Here is a 19,760-nt window from a genome sequence, read left to right on the forward strand (position 1 = left end):
ACCAGCTTGGAATTGAATTCACTTCTAGTCAACAGAAACGGGGGCTCCTCGCCCAGACAGGGGTTCACCTTATTTCCCATTTCAGGGTTCTCCACCAGGCTCAACAATTCCTGAATAAACCACCGCTGGTTGGTTGACTGGAAGGCATTTTATTTATTTTTTTAAGTTTACTTATTTATTTCAGGGGAGGGGCAGAAAGAGAGGGAGACAGAGGATCTGAAGCAGGCTCCAGGCTCCAAGCTGTCAGCACAGAGCCCAATGCGGGGCTCGAACTCACAAATCATGATATCATGACCTGAGCCAAAGTCAGGCGCTTAACTGACTGAGCCACCCAGGCACCCTCATTGGAAGACATTTGAAAAAGAAGAAAACTGGAGTTTGGCAACTACCCCAAGTGGCTCACCGGTATCCTTCTTTGTCCCGCTTGGCAGCTCCTGTTTTTGAAAATAACCAAGCACCTCACCTGGTATCGTGACCCCACACACCGGTCAGTTTTAATAGGAGCACTGCACCGTCACAGTTATCCTGAGTTGACTTCTATTAGCCCTTCTCATAACTGCAGCCCCAATAAAATACCATCCCAAACCAATAAAAAGAACTCGCTGTAATCTGACTCATGTGCTCGTTTGTACCATACCTGTGACTTCACTCTCTTTGAACCACCAAAGGTCATTTTTTCACACCAAGAGAAATCTCACTTGTCATTCTTTAACGGGGTCATCTACCGCTGGCACGTGGTTTCCGTATTTTTAAGTGGATACAGAATTAAGTACCATTTCCTCTTTCACATTCAGAGTGAACTCACTCAGTGAATTCATTTGTTCTCCTTGGCTACTGTACCAAACTCTTCATGCCCTTGTTCAGAGAGGCATTATGGAACATTACGTAGGCAGGTGCATTGTAGTCAAGTTCACATTTGCCACCTGTGATTATTTTTAAGGAATTATACTTGAAATGGGTCATACCAGTACTGACAGTTAATGTGCATAGTCACCATACAAGATTCCAGAATATCTATATATAACACTAAATGTTCATCCTTGAAGTAATTGTGCACATGTGGGTGTTTTTAACAACTGCAGTATGGAATATTCTTGATTGCTTCTCTCCTTATCATTAAGGCCATGGCAGTTTCCCCAAAGTTCAAAGAATTAGGACTCTGTCATTCATGTATTTACCAATTCATTCATTCGTTTATTCAACCTGTATGATATTCACTGGTTTAATATGTGCAAAGGACAACATCGGTTCCTGTTAATGAAAAAGTGGATGAGACTCGGTCTCTGTGCTCCAACTAGTGAAAGCTGTGGGCTGGTTTTTCCATATTCAGTGATTACCTAGAAATTTACTGTTGAGCCCTTACATTCTGTAAAAGAAAACTGAGAAATTTTAGACGCAATGGATATTTAACAGTAAAAATGTATTATGATTAGTAGCAACGGAAGTAAAGAATTCAGAAATTTCATCCAGAGGAAACATCCTTAGTGCCTCAGAAGTGAGTCCTGGAGTTAAACCCAGAGTGGGACTGGCCACCTCCACAGAGTGACGGGGCTCTAGTCACGACCTGGTTGGAATGGCCTCACACAGTGATGGAGCTGTGCTCAGACTACACTGGACATCCTCAGGCAGAATTGAGTTACACAGTCCCCCTGATGAGAAGACTTTTCCTGAATTTCCTCATGTCAGTCAGCTGAAGCAGTATTTCCCCCCTCGCTCCAAGATAGGAATCACTAGAATCATAGAATTCCTTTCTGTTAGAGAAAGAAGGCAACTCTGTCATTCCTCTTTCACATTCAGAGTGAACTCACTCAGTGAATTCACAGAGAAAAAACCAGAGTCCAGAAAGGCTTGACGATTTGCCTGAAGCCTGAGGTCTCATAATAAATTAGGAGAAAGAAGCACGCAGGCTAGAATCTGGTTCCTTGATGAGGAGGTCCTTATTGGATTCCTTCCAATTATTTGTCCGTGCTAGAAACCATTTCTTGCAATCTTTCTCAGACTTTACCCTTCCTCACCTCTGGTTCTTCTAAGCACTCTTTTTTCTTCAAATTTCTCTCCACATTCTTGCAAAGCTAATATTCTGTGAACACCGCTTTGGTTCTTCTAAGCACTCTTTTTTCTTCAAATTTCTCTCCACATTCTTGCAAAGCTAATATTCTGTGAATACCGCTTTTCCAGCCTCACTCCCCAGGATGAGATCTTTCACACCCTAAACAAACATTTCCCAAAGGGTAACTCAAAGGCGCCTTCCTCCATGAAGCCCTCTCTTGTTCCAAAGTGTATTTAGTTTGCTACATTTGGAACTTAGTTGCTTTACTGCCTAACATGTGAGTACAGCCTGGTTGGTATTGTTGGACTGTGGCTTTACTAATATAAATAACTCTTTTCTCAATATTGTAGTCAAAGTTCCTTGCTGCAGAGAAGTTAACCTCTTGCTCTACACAGATGGTCTGTTCTTACTCACGGGCCCTTGGCTACCCCATAACTTTAGCTTGCACGTGACTTTGGTTGGCCTTGATCTTTTAGTTAATTCACTGCTGATATCTAATTAATTCCATTTCTCAGACAATGTATTACTCTTAATTATCTGGGAGTGAATAATTTTATGAGCTATGTGTCTCTCTGCCTAAATCTAAGTTCCATTCGGTAATTTGAGGTGTGAGCCAGGAGAGGGTTAAGATCAAGTCAGAGGAGGTATTTTATAACTAGAGGGGAGTTGGGAATTATCTGTACTTTGTGAATAATACCCACCCCTCCATCCCCCTCAACAATTAATGTAACAGTTCGGTTGTCATTGCGACGAGAATCGAGGCAAGGTGCCTCCCTCCTTGCCTGATTTGAGTCCCAAATGCCTTGCAACAAAAATCTGACAGCCCGAACAGAAGAGTGGAGTCGGGGGTGGGAGAAAGGCGAGAGAGGTAGGAAGTGTTTCTTTTCCATGACATTTGAGCTGTGAGTTGTCAGGAAAGGAGAGATCTGAGTGGGTTTTTATCAGTTACAGAGTGAAGTTCTGCTCAAAGTGTTATGCATATTTCTCAGAGCCCCCTGGGGGTTCTACAACTTTTACGTGGTAGCTAAGTTTAGTGAAGGAATACAGGATTTGGGGATTTCAGTACTGGGTTCAATGCTTGACCCTGCGTCTTAACACCTGGGTGAAATAATTTGGAGGCAAATTGTTTAAATGCTCTCTGTCTCAATTTTCCTATCTGTGAAGTGGAGAATAATATTAGCACGTCTTTGTTACAAAGCTTAGATAAGGGATGCAGACAAATATGCTTTGTAAACTTGAACTCACCATCCAAAGGTCAAGCACATACTAGTAAAGGTGCCTCAGCTACGTCTTTGCTAAAATACCATTCCTGCAAAGCAGATGGGATTAACAGGCTCACAGCCTTTTTAAAATGTTTCCCTCAACCCAAAGCAAATTTTTATGTCAAAAGAGAAAGGAGGACGGAGGAGAACAGGGCACGGGGAGGGGAGAGGGAGAAGAACATTTTCACAAAGAAGATACATTTGGAATGCAACTTTAGGTTTTTCAGCAATACCCAAGGAGAAGGTCAGTTTAGCACCAGAAGGTGTCGGCCATGTGCTGAGTTCCCGGGGTGCTTAGCGTCTGGGGTTCAACTTTTCATCCTGAGTTCAGTCACAAAGTGTATCAGGGGAAGCAAATGAGTCACAAATTAACAGGCAGCAAACAGTGTTGGCCTTGATTAAGCTCTCAATGGATCATGCAAATTACTCTATTTTTTGCTTCTGTTATTCTACAGTGTAACAGTTTTAGATGCCATGATTACATAAATGACTGCCTTTATTCCTTACCTACCTCTTTGTTTTTGTTTTGTGTTGAAGAAAAAAATCATTAAAAATGCATGAGTTGGTCCGTTTATATTTAACTCCTCCACTCACTCCCCCTTGATAATTCCACGGATATTACTTTTGCTGTATTTGGGGTTTCATTTAGCATCACCTCATGAAATCTGTTAGTCACGTCTTACTAACTAGAGACGAAGCAATGAATTTTCAAGCAGCCAAAGAGGAACGTGATCTACAAAGTCCTTACTTAAAATCCCACAAATGTTTAAGAAAGTAAGGATTTGATGATCTTGACTTTGATTTCATAAATTATATTTTTCCGAAAAATATATCATTTCATTGTTGGTTTTCTTCTGATGGGATCATGGGCAGAGACAACTGGTATTTTTTACATGGATCAGAAGAAATCACAAGCATCATCTTCAAAATGTGTATTTATTCACTTCCAATTTGCAAGGGTGGGTGTTTCAAAAGAAGTACTAGGCCTGTGTTTCTAGAACAACAGCAGCTCCCTCTCATTCCCACATCAGCCTAAGATAAGTCTCCTTTTGGAGCTGTAACAATGACTCTACTCTTACTCTCAAGAAAGCACTTGTGGGGTTGCAAATAGATACCGGGATGGTTTTCACGTAATTTATATGTAAATAATTTTCCATTATCAACAGTTTAGAATGAGTAACACGTCTCTTGAAACACTGACAAATGCCTGGGGATTTCTTATCCTAACACAGAGATTTGCAGAAATCATCCAATGCCCTGTCCTGGGGGATGTCTTAAAAGATAGAGACTTTGATGTTGTGTGGATATATCTTCTTTAAAAATAATTTATGGAATAACAGGCAATGAGTGTCACAGAAAGCCAGATGAGTTATTTGGACCGCGCTGGCAGAGAGAAAGATGTAGGGGGGCCATTTTCCTTCTTTCCTAGCTCTCAGAGAGCTTCCTGCAGCAGGGAAGGCAAACTTTCCCTCGTTCTCTTGTCTCAAGAGGCAGCCTTTTGTGGCACCAGCCTCGACACTGAGGCCCTAACCAGCCCGAGGACATAGGGACACAGATTCCTGGGTGGAAGGAAAACAGATGGCTTCGTCACAACTCCTCTCTCTCTCCTCTTCTCGATCTGGCCTCCCAAACGGAGCCTGGGGATTCTTGTCTAAGTTCTCCAAGCCACCGGGGGAAATGCCAGTTGTGTGGGCTGTGACTTTGGGCCGAGACCACAGAGCCTGTAGAGTCAGGCTGAACCGTCAAGTGCCAGCCTCGTGAACTGCGGCGCGCAGGCTGCTCCAGCAGAATGTTCACGCAGACGCTCGGCGAACAGGCTCTCTCCCCAAACTGCAAAAGCAGACTTCCCAAACAGATTCGTCAAGTTGCAAGTCTCTATATATACCCACCCTCACCCTCCGTAGGCAGGAGCAATTTCAGAGCTGTCTTCTCAGAGACTTGCTAACCAGCTCGGAGCCCGGCAGTGCACAAGGAGCCGCAAGCTTCGCTTGGTTTGTTTTAGGCCAGCCAGAAGGAGCTCGGTGGAGCAGGTCTGGTGCCTCCGGAGTGCAGGTGTGGACCTGGTGGGGTAGGAAGTGCAGCCAGGGAAACCGCAGGGCAGACGCCTGGGCAGACCCAGCTGTCCTTACGGAATCTGGCTTCCCGCATCCCTGCTCAGCCAGTGCTGGGATCCCCAGACAGACCACGAAACCCTGAAAACTGGATTTCCAGGAAGAAAGATGATTAAAATTGCCAAAAGCTGTCTTGACTTTATTGGAGAAGAAACAAATGTTAATTATGGCTATTTGATCCCATTTCAAAATGACAAGCCATTGGATTCAATTTAGTTCAACTCGTGGTTGTTGGGCCCTACTATCTGCCTGGGTTTGTGTTAGGTATGGGTATATATGGAAGAAACAGACAGGGATCAGACTCTACTAAGATAATAAGTTACCTTCAATAAGAAATGTAAAGAGTACCGATGAAAGAAGCATTTTTCCTAAATGAAACTGAAGGTATCATAAATTCAGAGAGAAAATTATTCAGTAATAAAATACTCTTTGAATGGCCAATTCCCACAATAATAACAAAAACACTGCTGATATATACACTTAGTGCAGATTTATTTTTGCCTTTCATCTAATGATTTCAAAGAGATCAGCAACCACCACTGAGTTCATCGTTAGTACTAAGCCCGACTCTTCTTTCTCCTTTTGGAAAAAAAACAACAAAAAAAATTTTGGCACTAACACTTCAACATCCCACGGGGAAGAAGTTCTGGAAACAAAGTATGCTCACCCCCACATAAGCATCAAGCAGCAAATTAAAGACAGTTTAATTTATTCAAAAAAGTAAGTTGGGACTCACAAGAATCAAACCAAGGCCCTCAAAATGAAAGTCCCTAAATAAAGAAATGCAAGGTTTTTTTTCTTGCCGGTGAGCATTAAAAACTCTTTAATGCACCTCTGGGTAGCTGGGTTTTCTCTCTTTCTCAGAGAATTAAGGTGCAGAGTACATTCCGGAAAGGCTTGCTTCATTTTCAGAGAGGATGGCTTCCGCCTGTTTGAAAAATAGAAAGAAAGATAAAGATTTCATGTCCACCACGTAATATATAAAGACATCAACCTGATTCATATGATCTCCAAGCCCTTTGATGTGCCCTGAAAAGCCATATTCAAATGAAGGGAAAGGTTATGACTGAAAGAATTCAATTGTTTGCAAAAATAGAGTGAGACCCTGCCAGAGATGGAAAGGATCTGGAGCAGACCTGATGCCTAATTATACAGAAATCTGATCCTTCGCACTCTTGCCTGGCAGTCTATCTTCAAAGGATTTTACCGATATTGATGAGTTCTTCGCCTCCTTCCCTCTCATCAACTCCCCAAATAGCTACTCTTTAAAGAAAAGTTGGTCTGACTTTTTTGAAGACTTTATTCTCATTATCATATCATTCTAGGATATAGTGATCAGTATATCTTTCCTTTTAATGTTTTGTGATGTTTCCTTTGGCTCGTTTTGAGTGGATACTGTATATTCTATAACTGTAGAAAAGTGTTCTTTAAGAACATATACATACATACAGCTACCTCAAAGCATCTCTGTGGAGGTATTATTATAATAACAGAATATAGAAGTATTAGCACAGGACAGAGAGTAGAGATGGCTTCCTGAAAGCCTCTAAGACATGTGAGCTGGGTCCTAAGAGATAAACACGAATGTGTCACATGCATAAGAGGGAAAGGCACCTGAGGCAGAAGGGAGCTGCATGGACAAAGGTGCAGGACATGAATGGTCATCGATGGTCAAGACATAAGGCATAATGCAGTGGGCTAGAGCCCAGACTGGGGGTTTGGATCAAGTTACTTGGAATAAATCCGGAAAAGCGGCTTGCTCAAGGGTACACTGCTAGGAAGTGTCGTAGCAGGCTGTCTGGCTCTGAGCTGATCCTCAGTCTAACTTACCACCCTGCTCCTCCTTACACAAAGAATAAGATTGATACAAGGACCTTGGGGACTAGTGGGTGATACAGACACGTAAATTCACAATTATAACACATGCCACAGATACCTTCTACTGAGTACCTTCGATGTGCCAGTAACTGTACTGGGCAAAGCAAATTTTAAAAAATTAAGCTCCTGTCTTAATGAAGCCCAAGGAGTCTGGTTAAGTAGAGAACAGCAGTTATAATACATGCAACTGCTAAAACACAGGTCTGCCCAGAATGAGGAGGCATAGGGAAGACTGGCCATAGATGGTCCGAGTGGGTGCCTCAGAGGACTTGAGTGGAGACCAAAGGGCTCACATTCCATTGGTGGGTGCCATTGTTATTGTGCAGGATCATGGTCATGGCTAGAATTTATTAAGCACTTACAGTGTGCCAGGAACTGTTCTAAACTTTCCCTCATTAGTTCATTTAATCCTCACAACAGTCCCCCCTCCCCACCCTGCCCATGCTATAAACAAAGACACAAACACGAAGAGGTAAAGGATGTTGCTCCAAATTACACAACATGTAAGTGGCAGAACCACAATTTGAATCCAAGTTTCTGGGCACCAGAGTCCAAGCACTTCATGACTGTGATATACTTGCTTACTATAGAGAAAGGGGCACAGGAGTCTGCTGAAGTCAGGGAAGGCTTCCAAGAAGAGGTAACATGTGGAACCATTCCTAAAAGTTCTCTGAGCATTCAACCACTGAGCTGCGAATGTCAGGCCAAGGGTGAATGAGCCAAGGTATGCTGGATGAGAGAAAAGCGTTTTTGAGGGAAAGCATTTACTTTTGTTGGCTAGATGGTGAGGCAGGGCTTGGGGGCAGGGGTGGGTAACCACTGAAGGGGTCGGCAGAGAGTAAGTTTTAGTTTGCATTTGTTGGTTTCCAAGAAAGAGGAGCTTGATACAAACAGACCATGTTAAAGGATATGAAGGCATCCATGGACATCCAAGGACAAGAAACTAATCACAGCCAGGACCCATGTGGAGGCTGTTCTCTCTTCCGTGGGTGGCACTGCCTCAGGCTCAGCTTCGACTCTGTTCCCTGAGTCACAGAACAGCGGAGGTGGCCTGGATTAGGATAATGGCATTGGGATGGAGAGCACAAGCCAAGAGGGACAGCTGTGACATGAACATGAGGGAGCAGTGAAGGTGACTACTGGGTTCCTAGCCTGTGTGCACTGCAGAGACAGGAACTAAGGAAGGAGGAGCAGTTTCGGAGGGTGTTATGGACTGAACTGTGAGCCCCCAAAATTCATATGTTGAAGCCCTAACTCCCAGTGTAGCTGTATTTGGAGATGGGGTCTTTAAGGAGGTAATGCCATTAAATGAGCTCATAAGGGTGGGGCCTAATCCAATAGGGCTGGTGTCCTTATGAGAAGAGAGAGAAACACCAGATCTCTCTCTCTCTCTGTCTCTTCCTCTCTCCCCACACCCACAAGCACAGAGAAGAAGCCATGGGAGGACACAGAGAAAAGGCAGCTATCCACCAGCCAGGAAGAGAGGTGTCACCAGGACCCTGAGAGCACCTGGATCTTGAACTTCCAGCTTCCTGAACTGTGAGAAAACAAATTTCTGTTGTTTAACCCACCCCGTTTGTGGTATCTCGTTATGGCAGCCCAAGGTGATGCCCACAATAGATGGATTTGAAGCAAATCGTGAGATGGAATCCTCAGGGCTTGGTGCCTCAGTGGAAGTGGAGGGCGAGGGAGAACATGGCTGAGGAGGAAGGGATGTCGTCCAGGTTTCAGTCTTGGATGGAGGGTGAACTGTGGTGACTTTCACTAAGTCTGAGATCTGGGAGTTGCACCGGTTGGGAGGGACGACATAGTTAGGATTTTCTGGTTAGAAGCAACGGGTGTTAACTGTAGGGATAGAGGGGGGCTATAATGAAAGTGGAACCTCTTTGAAAATCAGGGTCAGGATTCTAGGAGGTTGCGTCCCCTGGGGGAATGAGAGTCTGGTTACAGAGCAGTGCCCTGGTCTCCACCCGGAAGGCCTCTCAGCAGAAACAAGACCCAGTAGCAGGACTGGGCCGACTCAATGGCTCTGCTGCCCTTTCTTCCCATTGTTGGTTGACTTACTCTTGTCATAATTCCTAGAAAGAGAGACTGCTGGACTCAAGAGTTTCAATCTAGGCTTCTAGTTAGCCTAGGGATCGGTTGTCCAAGGACCTATCCTTAATCAGTCAGGGTGGTGGTCGTATGATGGAATACTTGGCTTGACAAATCTGTCCCTTCATCAGTGGCTGTGAGCAATGCAGCATCCCTTAGAAGGGTCTGAGATGTGCCAGGCAGTGTAATGGAAACAGCTAGAATGGAGGGGGCAGTGAGTAGAAAGATCATTATTATGGTTTTAGGCTTGCTAGGCACATTTGGAAAATAGGCACACATCATTTTAGTTCAGTTTTCTCAACAAATGAAGTCCTGCTGAAGTGACTCAGGAAGGTTCACCAGGCTGCACGCCCTCAACCATAGGGTAGGTCTTTCTATCTATGTCGTCCCTTGCCAGTGGTTCCCAAAGCGGGCTCCAGGAATCAGCAGCAGCAGTGTCACGAGGGCTTGCTCATTCTCGGGCCTCACCCGGGACGCGCTGCATCAGACACACTGGGGTAGGCCTCTCACTCTGTTTTAGACAGGCCCTCCAGGGGATTCAGATGCACACTCAAGTTCAAGGATCCAGGTCTTGAGACTGACAGCCATGTCTGTATCTCCTCCTTCTCCAGCACTGTTCTGAGTCTTCCGCACAGAGGGCTGGATTCACCTTAGGGAGACATAAAGGAGAACACTGGGAAATCAGACTGGATTAAGATTTGAGGAGTTTGGGACTCGTAGCTAAAGTAAGAAAGGAGCCATGATAACTTTTAGATCAGGGAAGAAAAAGTATAACATGATGTAGGGGACCACATAACAGTATTTTAAGAATGCCAGTCGACCCCCAGCCCCCCCTTTAATGGTAGACAGAATAGGTTATGAAGGTCATCTTCTGAAGAAGAAGTTTCATAACTTTCATGCAACTTTCAGTTGAATTTACGGCCTCAAAATGATTAAGTAGCCATTGTTAGAGAGGAAATTCTTTTTGATTGCTAAGTTATATTAGCTTTTAAGGTAGCATTTCTTAAAACGTGTTCAGATTCATATTAGAATGGTCTGAACTGTGTTTTAAAAATGTACTTTTTTCTTTGTAAAAGAGAGAGAGAGAGAGAGAGAGAAAGTGTGCTTAGGGGAGGGGCAGAGAGAGAGAGAGAGAGAGAGAGAGAGAGAGAGAGAGAGAAAATGGTGCCCGACTGGGGCTTGATCTCATAATTATGAGATCATGAGCCAAAATCAAGAGTCAGATGCTTAACCTGAGCCACCCAGGTGCCCTGGAGCTGTACCCTAGACCTATTAAATCAGAATCTCTGGAGTTGGCACCCAAGAATCTGCATTTTTAAAGAAACTCCCTAAGTGATTCTGGTTGGTTCTGATGCACTCTCAGAGGCACACGCACTGCCCATGCATTAAATCTAAAAGCCAATAACTTTAGGAAAACAAAGTTAACAGTGAATTTGGAAAGTACTAAAGCGTCTACAGCATGGCGCTAATGCACCAAAAGCCTTCCAATACCCCCAAATGCCACAGAATCGTGAAAGTAGCCAGAGCAAAGATCTTCTTGGGCACTCCAATGATCATTGAAAGTTGTCCTCTTAGGTTACCACACGGACGGGACAGAAGACCCGAAGTTTCATCCTCAAATTCTTGACAGTGCAACTCAACTTCCTAGAGTTGAATGAATAAATTAATGTCCTTTTCTATGGCAGATAGAAACAAGATAACTACAAGAAAGGCAAAAGGAAAACTATTGACCTCATGGACCTACTGAAGGTTCAGCCCTCCCTTCAGTCAGAGCAGGTGTGGTTCTAGAGAGAACCTTCTGTCCTTCCTGCCCCTTAGTATGTGCTCAGCAGCATTTGCAAAAATCTACTGGATACATATTTTGAATTATAGATTTTGAAATATGTAGTACTTTACCAGTAAGCCAATGAGACTGAATTCATGGAAATACCCTCGAATGGAAAGAATGTTCTTTTCCTGGGCACTGGAAATAGAACTGAAGGACCTGGTTGACTGTTAAGAAAGTGTAGGTGCACCAGAGCCTGAACTGCATTAGTTGTGTGATGTTGGGCAAGTTATTTAAGCCCTCTGGCTTTCTACTCATCTGGAAAATAAGAACAGTCTTCACATATATTCATGAGAACAACTTGAGAGTGTTAACACAAAAGACCAGACCTGAAGCAAGCATTCACCAAATGTTAAGAAAGAAATATGGCACAGATGTATTTTTCCAGCATTCTGTACTTTCTGAATCTTCTCCACTGAAGACTTACTGCTTTTATCATCTAAAATGAATGATAAACCACAGCTATTTTTTTTTTAAGGGAACAAACCATAAAGAGAGAAAAAGCAAACAAACAGTAAAACAGATGCAACCATGGTCAGAGGAGTCTGCTTTTATTTGGAGTAATGACAGCATGTTACCCTGGGGATATCCTAATCAAAGTACAGATACTGGAAGAGTGAACTTGAAGAATTATGAGTTCTATACTGGTATCTACCGTGGCCTGGCTTTGCAAACTTAGATCCCAAAATGGAGCTGTTAGGTCACAAGGTTTCCTGCTTTCCTGCCCCTCTCTGAGGCTGTTCTCTTCCATCAGGTGCAAAGCCTGGATCTCCAGCATCAAATTAAAGAAATAGAACAAACCCATCTCAGGGCTTCTTTAAATATTCAGATAAACCCATGTGCCCCTATCACTTAAATTAAGCTTTCCTAAGAAAAAGTAAGTCAATTAGTTCAAAATGTGGGTTAGTGCTTCTGGGTATTTAAAAGGGGATTTTTTTTTTCTTTTTTAGTTCATTTAGAAACATAGCCACGGGGCAGGTATATACCCACTCCTCAGCACGTCCTGTGGATTGCCATGATACCTCTAGATACTAATTTCTGACATCTAGAGCTTCAAAATCCAGTCCTTCAACATTCTCAAAGTTGTGACGATGTTAAAATATAAGCTTGAAATTTTATTTTGCCTTGCCCTTTTATTTTATAAGCTTTCCCTTCACTGTCATTATTCATATTCATCCAAGGGTGCTTGACATTACTATAAAATATTGAGAATACACAGTTTTACCCTAATTGAACTTCTTCCTTCAACAAATAATTACCCTCTAAATTTTGTAAACAAAAGTAGTCTCCAAGACATTATGAAATGTTGTTCTAGAGCAAACTTTGTCACAGGTACTGAAGCATTCATTTATCTAAGTGGTCCACATGCTGTAAATCAAAGTTTACCAAAATAGGGGCACCTGGGTGGCTCAGTCGGTTAAGCCTCTGGCTTCAGCTCAGGTCAGATCTCATATTCGTGGGTTCGAGCCCCGCGTCAGGCTCTGTGCTGACAGCTAGCTCAGAGCCTAGAGCCTGCTTCAGATTCTGTGTCTCCTTCTCTCTCTACCCCTCCCCCTCTCATGCTCTGTCTCTCTCTGTATCAAAAATAAAATAAAATATTTTTTAAAAAAGTTTACCAAAATATAAGTAAAATTGCATATTTCCGAAGAAGATAAATTTCCAGAAGGCGTTTCTGGGTCATAGAACATGAACATTTTCATGGCTTTTGAGAAACTGCCTAACTGCTTTCTTAAAAGACTATCTTAAATGATATTGACAATTAAAAAAATGAGAGAATAATATTTTCATGCCAACATTTGGGTGTAAAGTGGTTTTTTACATTTTTGTTGTTTGTTTTGCTTTGAGTTTACTGAGTAGGCTACTTTTTTGAAATGTAGCAAGTAGTTTTAGGAAAATTTTATGTTCTAAGACAACTGTAAATAGCTCCTCCGTTATTTAAAATATAGGTATTTGTGACAAGACAGTAACATATCTTTATCTCCCTTTCCACCGTAATTAGTATTGCAATGGCACAAAAATATATTTTATTACTAAGAGGACTTTAACATCCACTTTAATCACACATATCCCTTATTTTTTCTTTTTTAAAAAAAATTGCTTAATGTATTTATTTTTGAGAGAGGTAGAGACAGAGCATGTGCAGAGGAAGGGCAGAGAGAGAGGGAGACCCAGAATCAGAAGCAGGCTCCTGGCTCTGAGCTGTCAGCACAGAGCCACACTTGGGGTTTGACTCATATGCAACCCAAGAACCAGGAAATTATGACCTGATCCCAAGTCAACTGACTGAGCCACCCAGGCGTCCCTCCCACATATCCTTTAAAGAGATATGACTAAAAGACAAGAAACAACTATCCTTAATTTTATGTTTAACTTTGACAGGCTTTACATTTGATTTCTTTATTAGCCAGGTGAAATTTCATTACCGCATTATTATAACGAAGAGATAGCACACATTTACGCTCCACAAAAATTTACTTATGGAAAACTACATTCCCCACATACATTACTTGTTTTAAAAACAGCCTAGGGACTGGGAGGTGATTATTAGGTAGAAAGATCAAGAATTACAGTTACCAGGTGGCAATTAGAAACTAAAAATTCTACTCTTGTCAATCACTGTGTTAAGTTCACTCTGACCTGTTTTTTGACAAAGCATCAAAGATAAAAATAGGTAGTACCCTCCTTGTCCCCAGGAGATTTATGCAGAACAGCCCAGGATTTCAAGAGAAAACACCTCAACCTAGTCTGGTTGGGTTTGTGGGCATTCCTTCTGCCTCTGAAATTCTTGACTGTCATTTCAGATGGGTTCCTACTTCTAATAGACCAGGAAAATTGTGCTAGTGTTTCAGGTACCAAGTAACAAAGATATTTCCTAGGGCATCTCTGCTCTGCTCACAATCCAAGCTTAGCATTCCACCTCAGTACTCTTCTGGCTTTGCAAAATTTGATTCCCAAATCAAATGACACATGGGGGCATTTTAAGGGTAGGAAATTGTTCCCCCCAAGGCTTTTTTTCTTTCATTCTTTGGTTCCTAGAGGCTGTACGTGGTCAAGTGTGTGAGCTCCGAAGCCAAGCTTTCCTGCCCTACAGAATTCTGGGAGATGTGGGGCAAGTGGCTTAAGCTTTGTGAGCCCGCTGGCCTTGCTTTTCTTTTTTATAATCAAACCCGGAAAATAGAGCCTTAACAAATATGAGCTAACAGTTGAATGTTTACCAATGTCCCAGACACTGTATTATGTGCTTTACTCGTATTAACTCATTTAATTCTTGGCAATAATCCCATGCGGTAGGGGCTATCAGCTATCATCCAGATCATAAAATAATGAAAGAACCAACATATTTTTTTAAGAAAGGCAACTAGATGGGGCACCTGGCTGGCTCAGTGTGTAGAGCATGCAACTCCTGATCTCAGGATTGTAAATCCAAGCCCCACGGGTGGGTGTAGAGATTATGGAACAAAGTAAAATCTTCAAAAGTAATTAAAAATTTTGAGAGGCAACTGGGAAGGCCAAACTAAGATTCAATCCCATGCAGTCCTGTTTCAAAGATGAAGTTGTAACCACTCTGCACTACAACCTTTGGTGGAGGCTGGCTTTCTCCCCACGTATAAATATTTGTTGTGTTTATTGAGTGTCTACTATGTGCCAACCACTCTGCTAAAATACTCTAAGAATTGAAGGGAATTGACAATGAACCAGAGATGCAGTGATAAATAAGACCTAGTTTCTGCTCTTGTGGAGTTATTTTTCTTTTCTATCACTTTGTAGAGTTCAAGTTCACGGATTCAAGTTTCCTCTGAGTTCAAAACCTATTGCTCAAAGTGAGCTTCGGTGAGTTCAACAGAATTTAACAGTGAAATTTTGAAACAAAGGTATATCAGAATGGCTTCAATTTGAATTACTATTTAACCTCTATAGTATTTTAAGAATTTTTAAGTAAGCAAATCAAGAAAAGCATGACTTGAAAGTGATGACTGAAACACTTTTTCTGGCTTCTGCCCCCAAGAGCCCATGAAACTTCTTCAATTTATCAATTTAAATCCCCCCAACCCACCTCTTTTAATACAGTGATACTTCCATTCCTCACTCTACTTCGCAATAACTTCTTACAGTATGTTTGTACCAGAGAGTAAATTATGGCAGGGAAATATTAAACCAGAGCAGTTTTCACACTTATTTTAAGTTGCAAACAATAATGTTTCCTTGCAGTTGCTATTTCCTCCTGACTTTTAATGTAGAAATTCAGATCCATGATATTTTAAGGTTTTCTTTACTGTGAAGTTTCTTGCTAAATATAGATTTAACTAGGGGCATCAGGCTCAGTTGGTTAAGCATCCAACTCTTGGTTTCAGCTCAGGTCGTGATCTTGATCATCTTCATCACCCACTCTTGTGGGTTCAAGCCCTGCATCAGGCTCTCTGGTGTCAGTGTGGAGCCTGCTTTGGATCCTCTGTCTGCCTTACGCTCTGTCTCTGTCTCTGTCTGTCTCTGACTCTCTCTCTCTCTCTCTCTCAGAAATAAACATTTTTTAAGATAGAAATATTTTAAAAATAAATATAGATTTAACTAAACACAGATCCTCTTCATTCATTCATTCATTTAATATAAATGACTGGGGTGCTCACCATCAACCAGGCTCCAACCTAAACTACAAAGGTGTTACCAGTGTAGCAGAGAAAATGGGCAGATAGAAAGAAACTACACCACTCATAAAACAGATGCAACTCGGTAGGTTGGAAGCAAAAAGAAGGAAGAACGTAATATGTGTCTATATGGTATATAACCTTTCATCAAGCGTGACCACGAAATTCGAGTAGGTGGGCTGTAACATGAAGGGGAGATATTTGGAGTTTTTCCTTCCAGAATAGCAACCTCACCACTTTCAAGTAATCTAAGAAATGGAACAGCACAAATATATAGATGGTACTTATTAATGATTATGAAAGAGAAACTGTGGAGCATCTTGTTGAAGATAGAAACATCTTTTAGAGTACTGAGTTCTGTCTGACAGTTAAATAATTGCAATAAATGTTTCAGACAGTACTGGGATCATTTGATGTAAAGAAGCTATGCATTCTGCACTAGAAATAAAGAAATCATCCTTATAAAGGAGCTATCCAGTTATAATTGGTGGCTGATGAGTTCAATGGATTTTATGATAAGCCGGAATCTAAGAGGAATCCCAACTGGGCTGATAGGCAGAAGAGAGATCACTCTGCCTCTTTACCAAAATAATAACAAAGTCTTTTTTGATCTTTCAGTTTCCTATAGAGTATATGGATGGTGTCCGAGGATGTTTTTAAGGAATCATTTACTAAACCTGGATTTGAACTCCTTTATAAACTCAAGTATAGTTTTGTGTTACTGGGATTTCAAAATTAAGCAACTTATTTTTTTGGTGGCGGTGGGAAGGGTTTTTCTGGATGTTCTTCCTGACAAATACTGTAGATTCTAACATGAAGAGGTCTTTACCAGTATTTGATGAAAGTATCATTAATGGGCAAAGAATTTTGGTAGGTTTTCAGGAGCCGGTGCCACGAAGCAGATTCACAGTTGCCAGAATATCAGTCCAAGGCGTACTTTCCAAGGTGCGTTTTTCATACCTAACGCCTGCGTGGGTCCTGGCCGTTGTTTGCAAACTGCTCAGGCAGCATCTGAAACTGTTGTTTTGCTAAATCCGTTAAAAATTTATTTGCACTTGGGGTAGTTTTTGTTTTTGTTTTTTGGTTCTGCTATTGCCCACCCCCCACCCCCCTTCTGGCTTTTGCCGGTAGAGACCTGCCCTGGGGGGTATTTTGTCCTGGGAGCACAAAACTATTTTCTTTTCTGGAAATAAGTTGACGTCAACTGGGAGCTGTTTTGGGTTGCTTTGTTTCCCGGAGCGTCCAACCCAGCACACCGCCTCCGGCAAACTGCAAGCAATTCAAAGCAGCTCGCCCAAAAGGGAAGGGAGCTGTGGGGGAGGGAAGGGGGATCGCCTGCAAAAGTGGGGAGACCTGGGGAGCTGCTCTTCTCCAGGGTTGGAACGTGGACCAGCGTCCCAGGGCTGCTCCGGGAGCTCAGTCCCTGGCGCACTGCGCTCGCCGTGAGGGCCGCGGGAGGGCAGCCCCTGGAAGGTCACTTGCTGGGCTCCCACCTGAGTTTTCAGCACTGCTGAAATTCCCTGCCCGATTGCTCGAGCGGCCGGAAAACCTGGGAGCATCCCGGGACAAAGGGCCAGCCGTCCGGAAGTAACCCTGTGCGACTGGAGTGTGCGCGGGTCGCGTGTGCAACTAAGTTAGCTGCCTGCCTATTGCCCTGAGCTCCGGGAAACAAACAAACAAACGCCTTCCTACACATTTCAGGGGACACAGTGTGTTCTGGACAAAGCCAGCAGCCCCTCCGGGATGATTCCCGAGGAGTGCTCCCCACCTCCCCGGACCGTTCTCAGCAGATTGCAGGACTCCTGAGAGCGTGTGTGAGCGTGTGTGCGTGTGTGTGTGTGCTTGCGCGCCCGAAGAGCGGGAGAGAGCCCGGGAGGCACGGACTTGCTCCAACTTGTTCACACCTGGCGCAGTTTCCCCAACACTCTGCGGCGTCCAGGGCAGAGGAAACACGCGGAGGGCGAGCACAGATAGCTGGAGAAGACAGAGTCAATTCCCACTTAGACGCCCACGCGGCCCAGAGACTTAGTGTCCCTCCCTCCCTTCCTTCCTTTTTCTTTCTTTTTTTAAAAAAAATTACAAGTTGACGGATGGGTTTCCATTGAAGATGGGGGAGTCCGGGGGGGGGGGGGGACGGGCAACTGACAAGCCCTAGTGCCTAGAATTTGGACTCGAGGGCAAATCCGAGGACGCCCTGGAGGGGTTAGGAAGGCTGCCTTACTTCAGGGTCTGCGCGCCCGGGGTCGCGGTGCTGGGACGCGTCTCCGTTGGTTCTCCTTAGCCCCTGGGACTTGGAGCGGGCGGAGCATCCGGGGACACTTGGGCTGCCCGAGGAGAAAATTAGCATGCCGTGCGAAGTCGAGGTGGAAGGGGTTGTGCCGCCAAAGAAAACAACCGAGGTCTCCCGAAGCTCTGGGGGCGCGGCCCCTGGGCCGGGAGTGCGGGAGGCGGGGACGCGAGGACGCGCCCGGAGTCTGGGCGCGACGGGGGCGGGCGTTCGGCTGGAAGTGGGACAGTGTCTCCTATGGGAAAGCGGGACCCGGCGAGCTCTTTGGCCGCCTTTCCAGTTTCGGAGGTATCCACCCCCGTGCGCCGGAGGCAGCGCAGCCCCGAGGGCGAAAGAATGGCGGTTGGCAAACTTGGAGCAAGAGCGCGCTCGGGATCCGAATTGCCGGAACTGTGGCGCCGGCGGGGGCGGCCGAGACCCAAGTTCACTTTTTCCACCCGCCCGCTGATGGGCCTTAGGGATCGACATTGCTGTAGCTCCAACCAGGTGGAGCGCCTCGCCGGAGGGAGTTGTGTCAGTGTGCTCCGAGGGCGGGAGGGCAGCGGCCTAAGCGGGTGGGGAGGGTCCCTGGGGTCTGGAGCGCCTCTCCCCGAGTCTCCCCTCCCAGCCGCCCCTCCCAGTCTTTCTTTCTTGCTCCTTCCCCAGGCTGGCGGGACCGGCACAGACTTGCCCTAGACCTACGGGGAGCGCCCCAGGTCTTTAATGACAGCTTAAAAGAGGCTGTTGGAAAAGTCGAAAGGGATGAGGCTGACGTGGGGCGTGTTTCGCTCCTTTGCAAGAGTCGGAAAGGGAGCTGGGAGCCTTGCAGCTGGCCCCAGGCACCCGCGCCTAGCCGCCAGCAAGTAGGTGGGGGAGTCACCGCCGCCAGCCCCATCCAGCTCCCAAGCCTCGCCCGCTGCGCCCTGGCCGCGGGCGCAGAGAGGGTGCGGGGCCTCGCCGTGCCTCCTCCACCCTGCTCATTAACCTGCCTGCTCCGCTCCGCTCCGCTCCGGGCGGCCCCAGACACGGGCTTCTCGGAGCAGCACCCGCGGCTCGCCCGGCGCTGCCGCCTCCCCGAACCCCCGGCTCCGGGGGGCAATGAGGGGGCGGTGGAAGGGGCACTGCTCGTCGGGCATTACTTAGAGAAGCGAGACCGCCCCGCCCTCCCGCCGGCCCTCCCTCTCTCCCGCCCGGGCCCGCGCGCCACTCCGCCAGAGGGTAAGTTGGGAGTGTTTCACCCCCACCGACAGCTCTCGCTCCCCTTTCTCCCCCTCCCCTTCAAAGTTTTCTTAGGAGTGGGGAGAGGGGTGGGGGAGGCAGAGGGTCCAGCCAGCCTCCGTCCTTACCCTCTCCCTAACTTTCCCCCGCCTCCCCTCTCCTCCATCCCCTGCGCGCCGCTGCCCCTCCGGAGTAGCGATCCGAACTGACAATTGGAGCGCGGCTCCTTTAAGAGCCCGGCTTTGCCTCCCGGTAGCTGAAGGTCATTAAACACAAAAGCTCTCAGCGCTGCGGTCCAATATAGCGCATGCGCCCTGCCCGAGGACTGGCAGAGAGACGGCAATATGGCGAGAATGCCTGGCAGCGGGGACTGTAACACCAGCGCGGGCGGCAGCGCCAGCGCCGCCGCCGCC

At 45.1% G+C, this 19,760-nt stretch overlaps 2 protein-coding genes across 2 annotated transcripts in view; one reads left to right on the forward strand and one right to left on the reverse strand.

The window, feature by feature from the left end:
• Positions 1–5,898: 5,898 nt before the first annotated feature.
• Positions 5,899–19,760, reverse strand: part of LOC115277420 — a 27,178-nt gene continuing 13,316 nt past the window's right edge. The window contains exon 5 of the mRNA XM_029921572.1: positions 5,899–6,351. Coding sequence (XP_029777432.1) covers positions 6,292–6,351 — 60 coding nt within the window. The 3' untranslated portion in view covers positions 5,899–6,291. The remainder of the gene's footprint in view (positions 6,352–19,760) is intronic.
• KCTD1 (potassium channel tetramerization domain containing 1) overlaps positions 18,678–19,760 on the forward strand; it is an 89,907-nt gene continuing 88,824 nt past the window's right edge. The window contains exon 1 of the mRNA XM_029922570.1: positions 18,678–19,347. The gene's annotated coding sequence lies outside the window, so the exon portion shown is untranslated. The remainder of the gene's footprint in view (positions 19,348–19,760) is intronic.

Source organism: Suricata suricatta, chromosome 14, assembly GCF_006229205.1.
Source record: "Suricata suricatta isolate VVHF042 chromosome 14, meerkat_22Aug2017_6uvM2_HiC, whole genome shotgun sequence".
NCBI classification, from domain to species: domain Eukaryota; kingdom Metazoa; phylum Chordata; class Mammalia; order Carnivora; family Herpestidae; genus Suricata; species Suricata suricatta.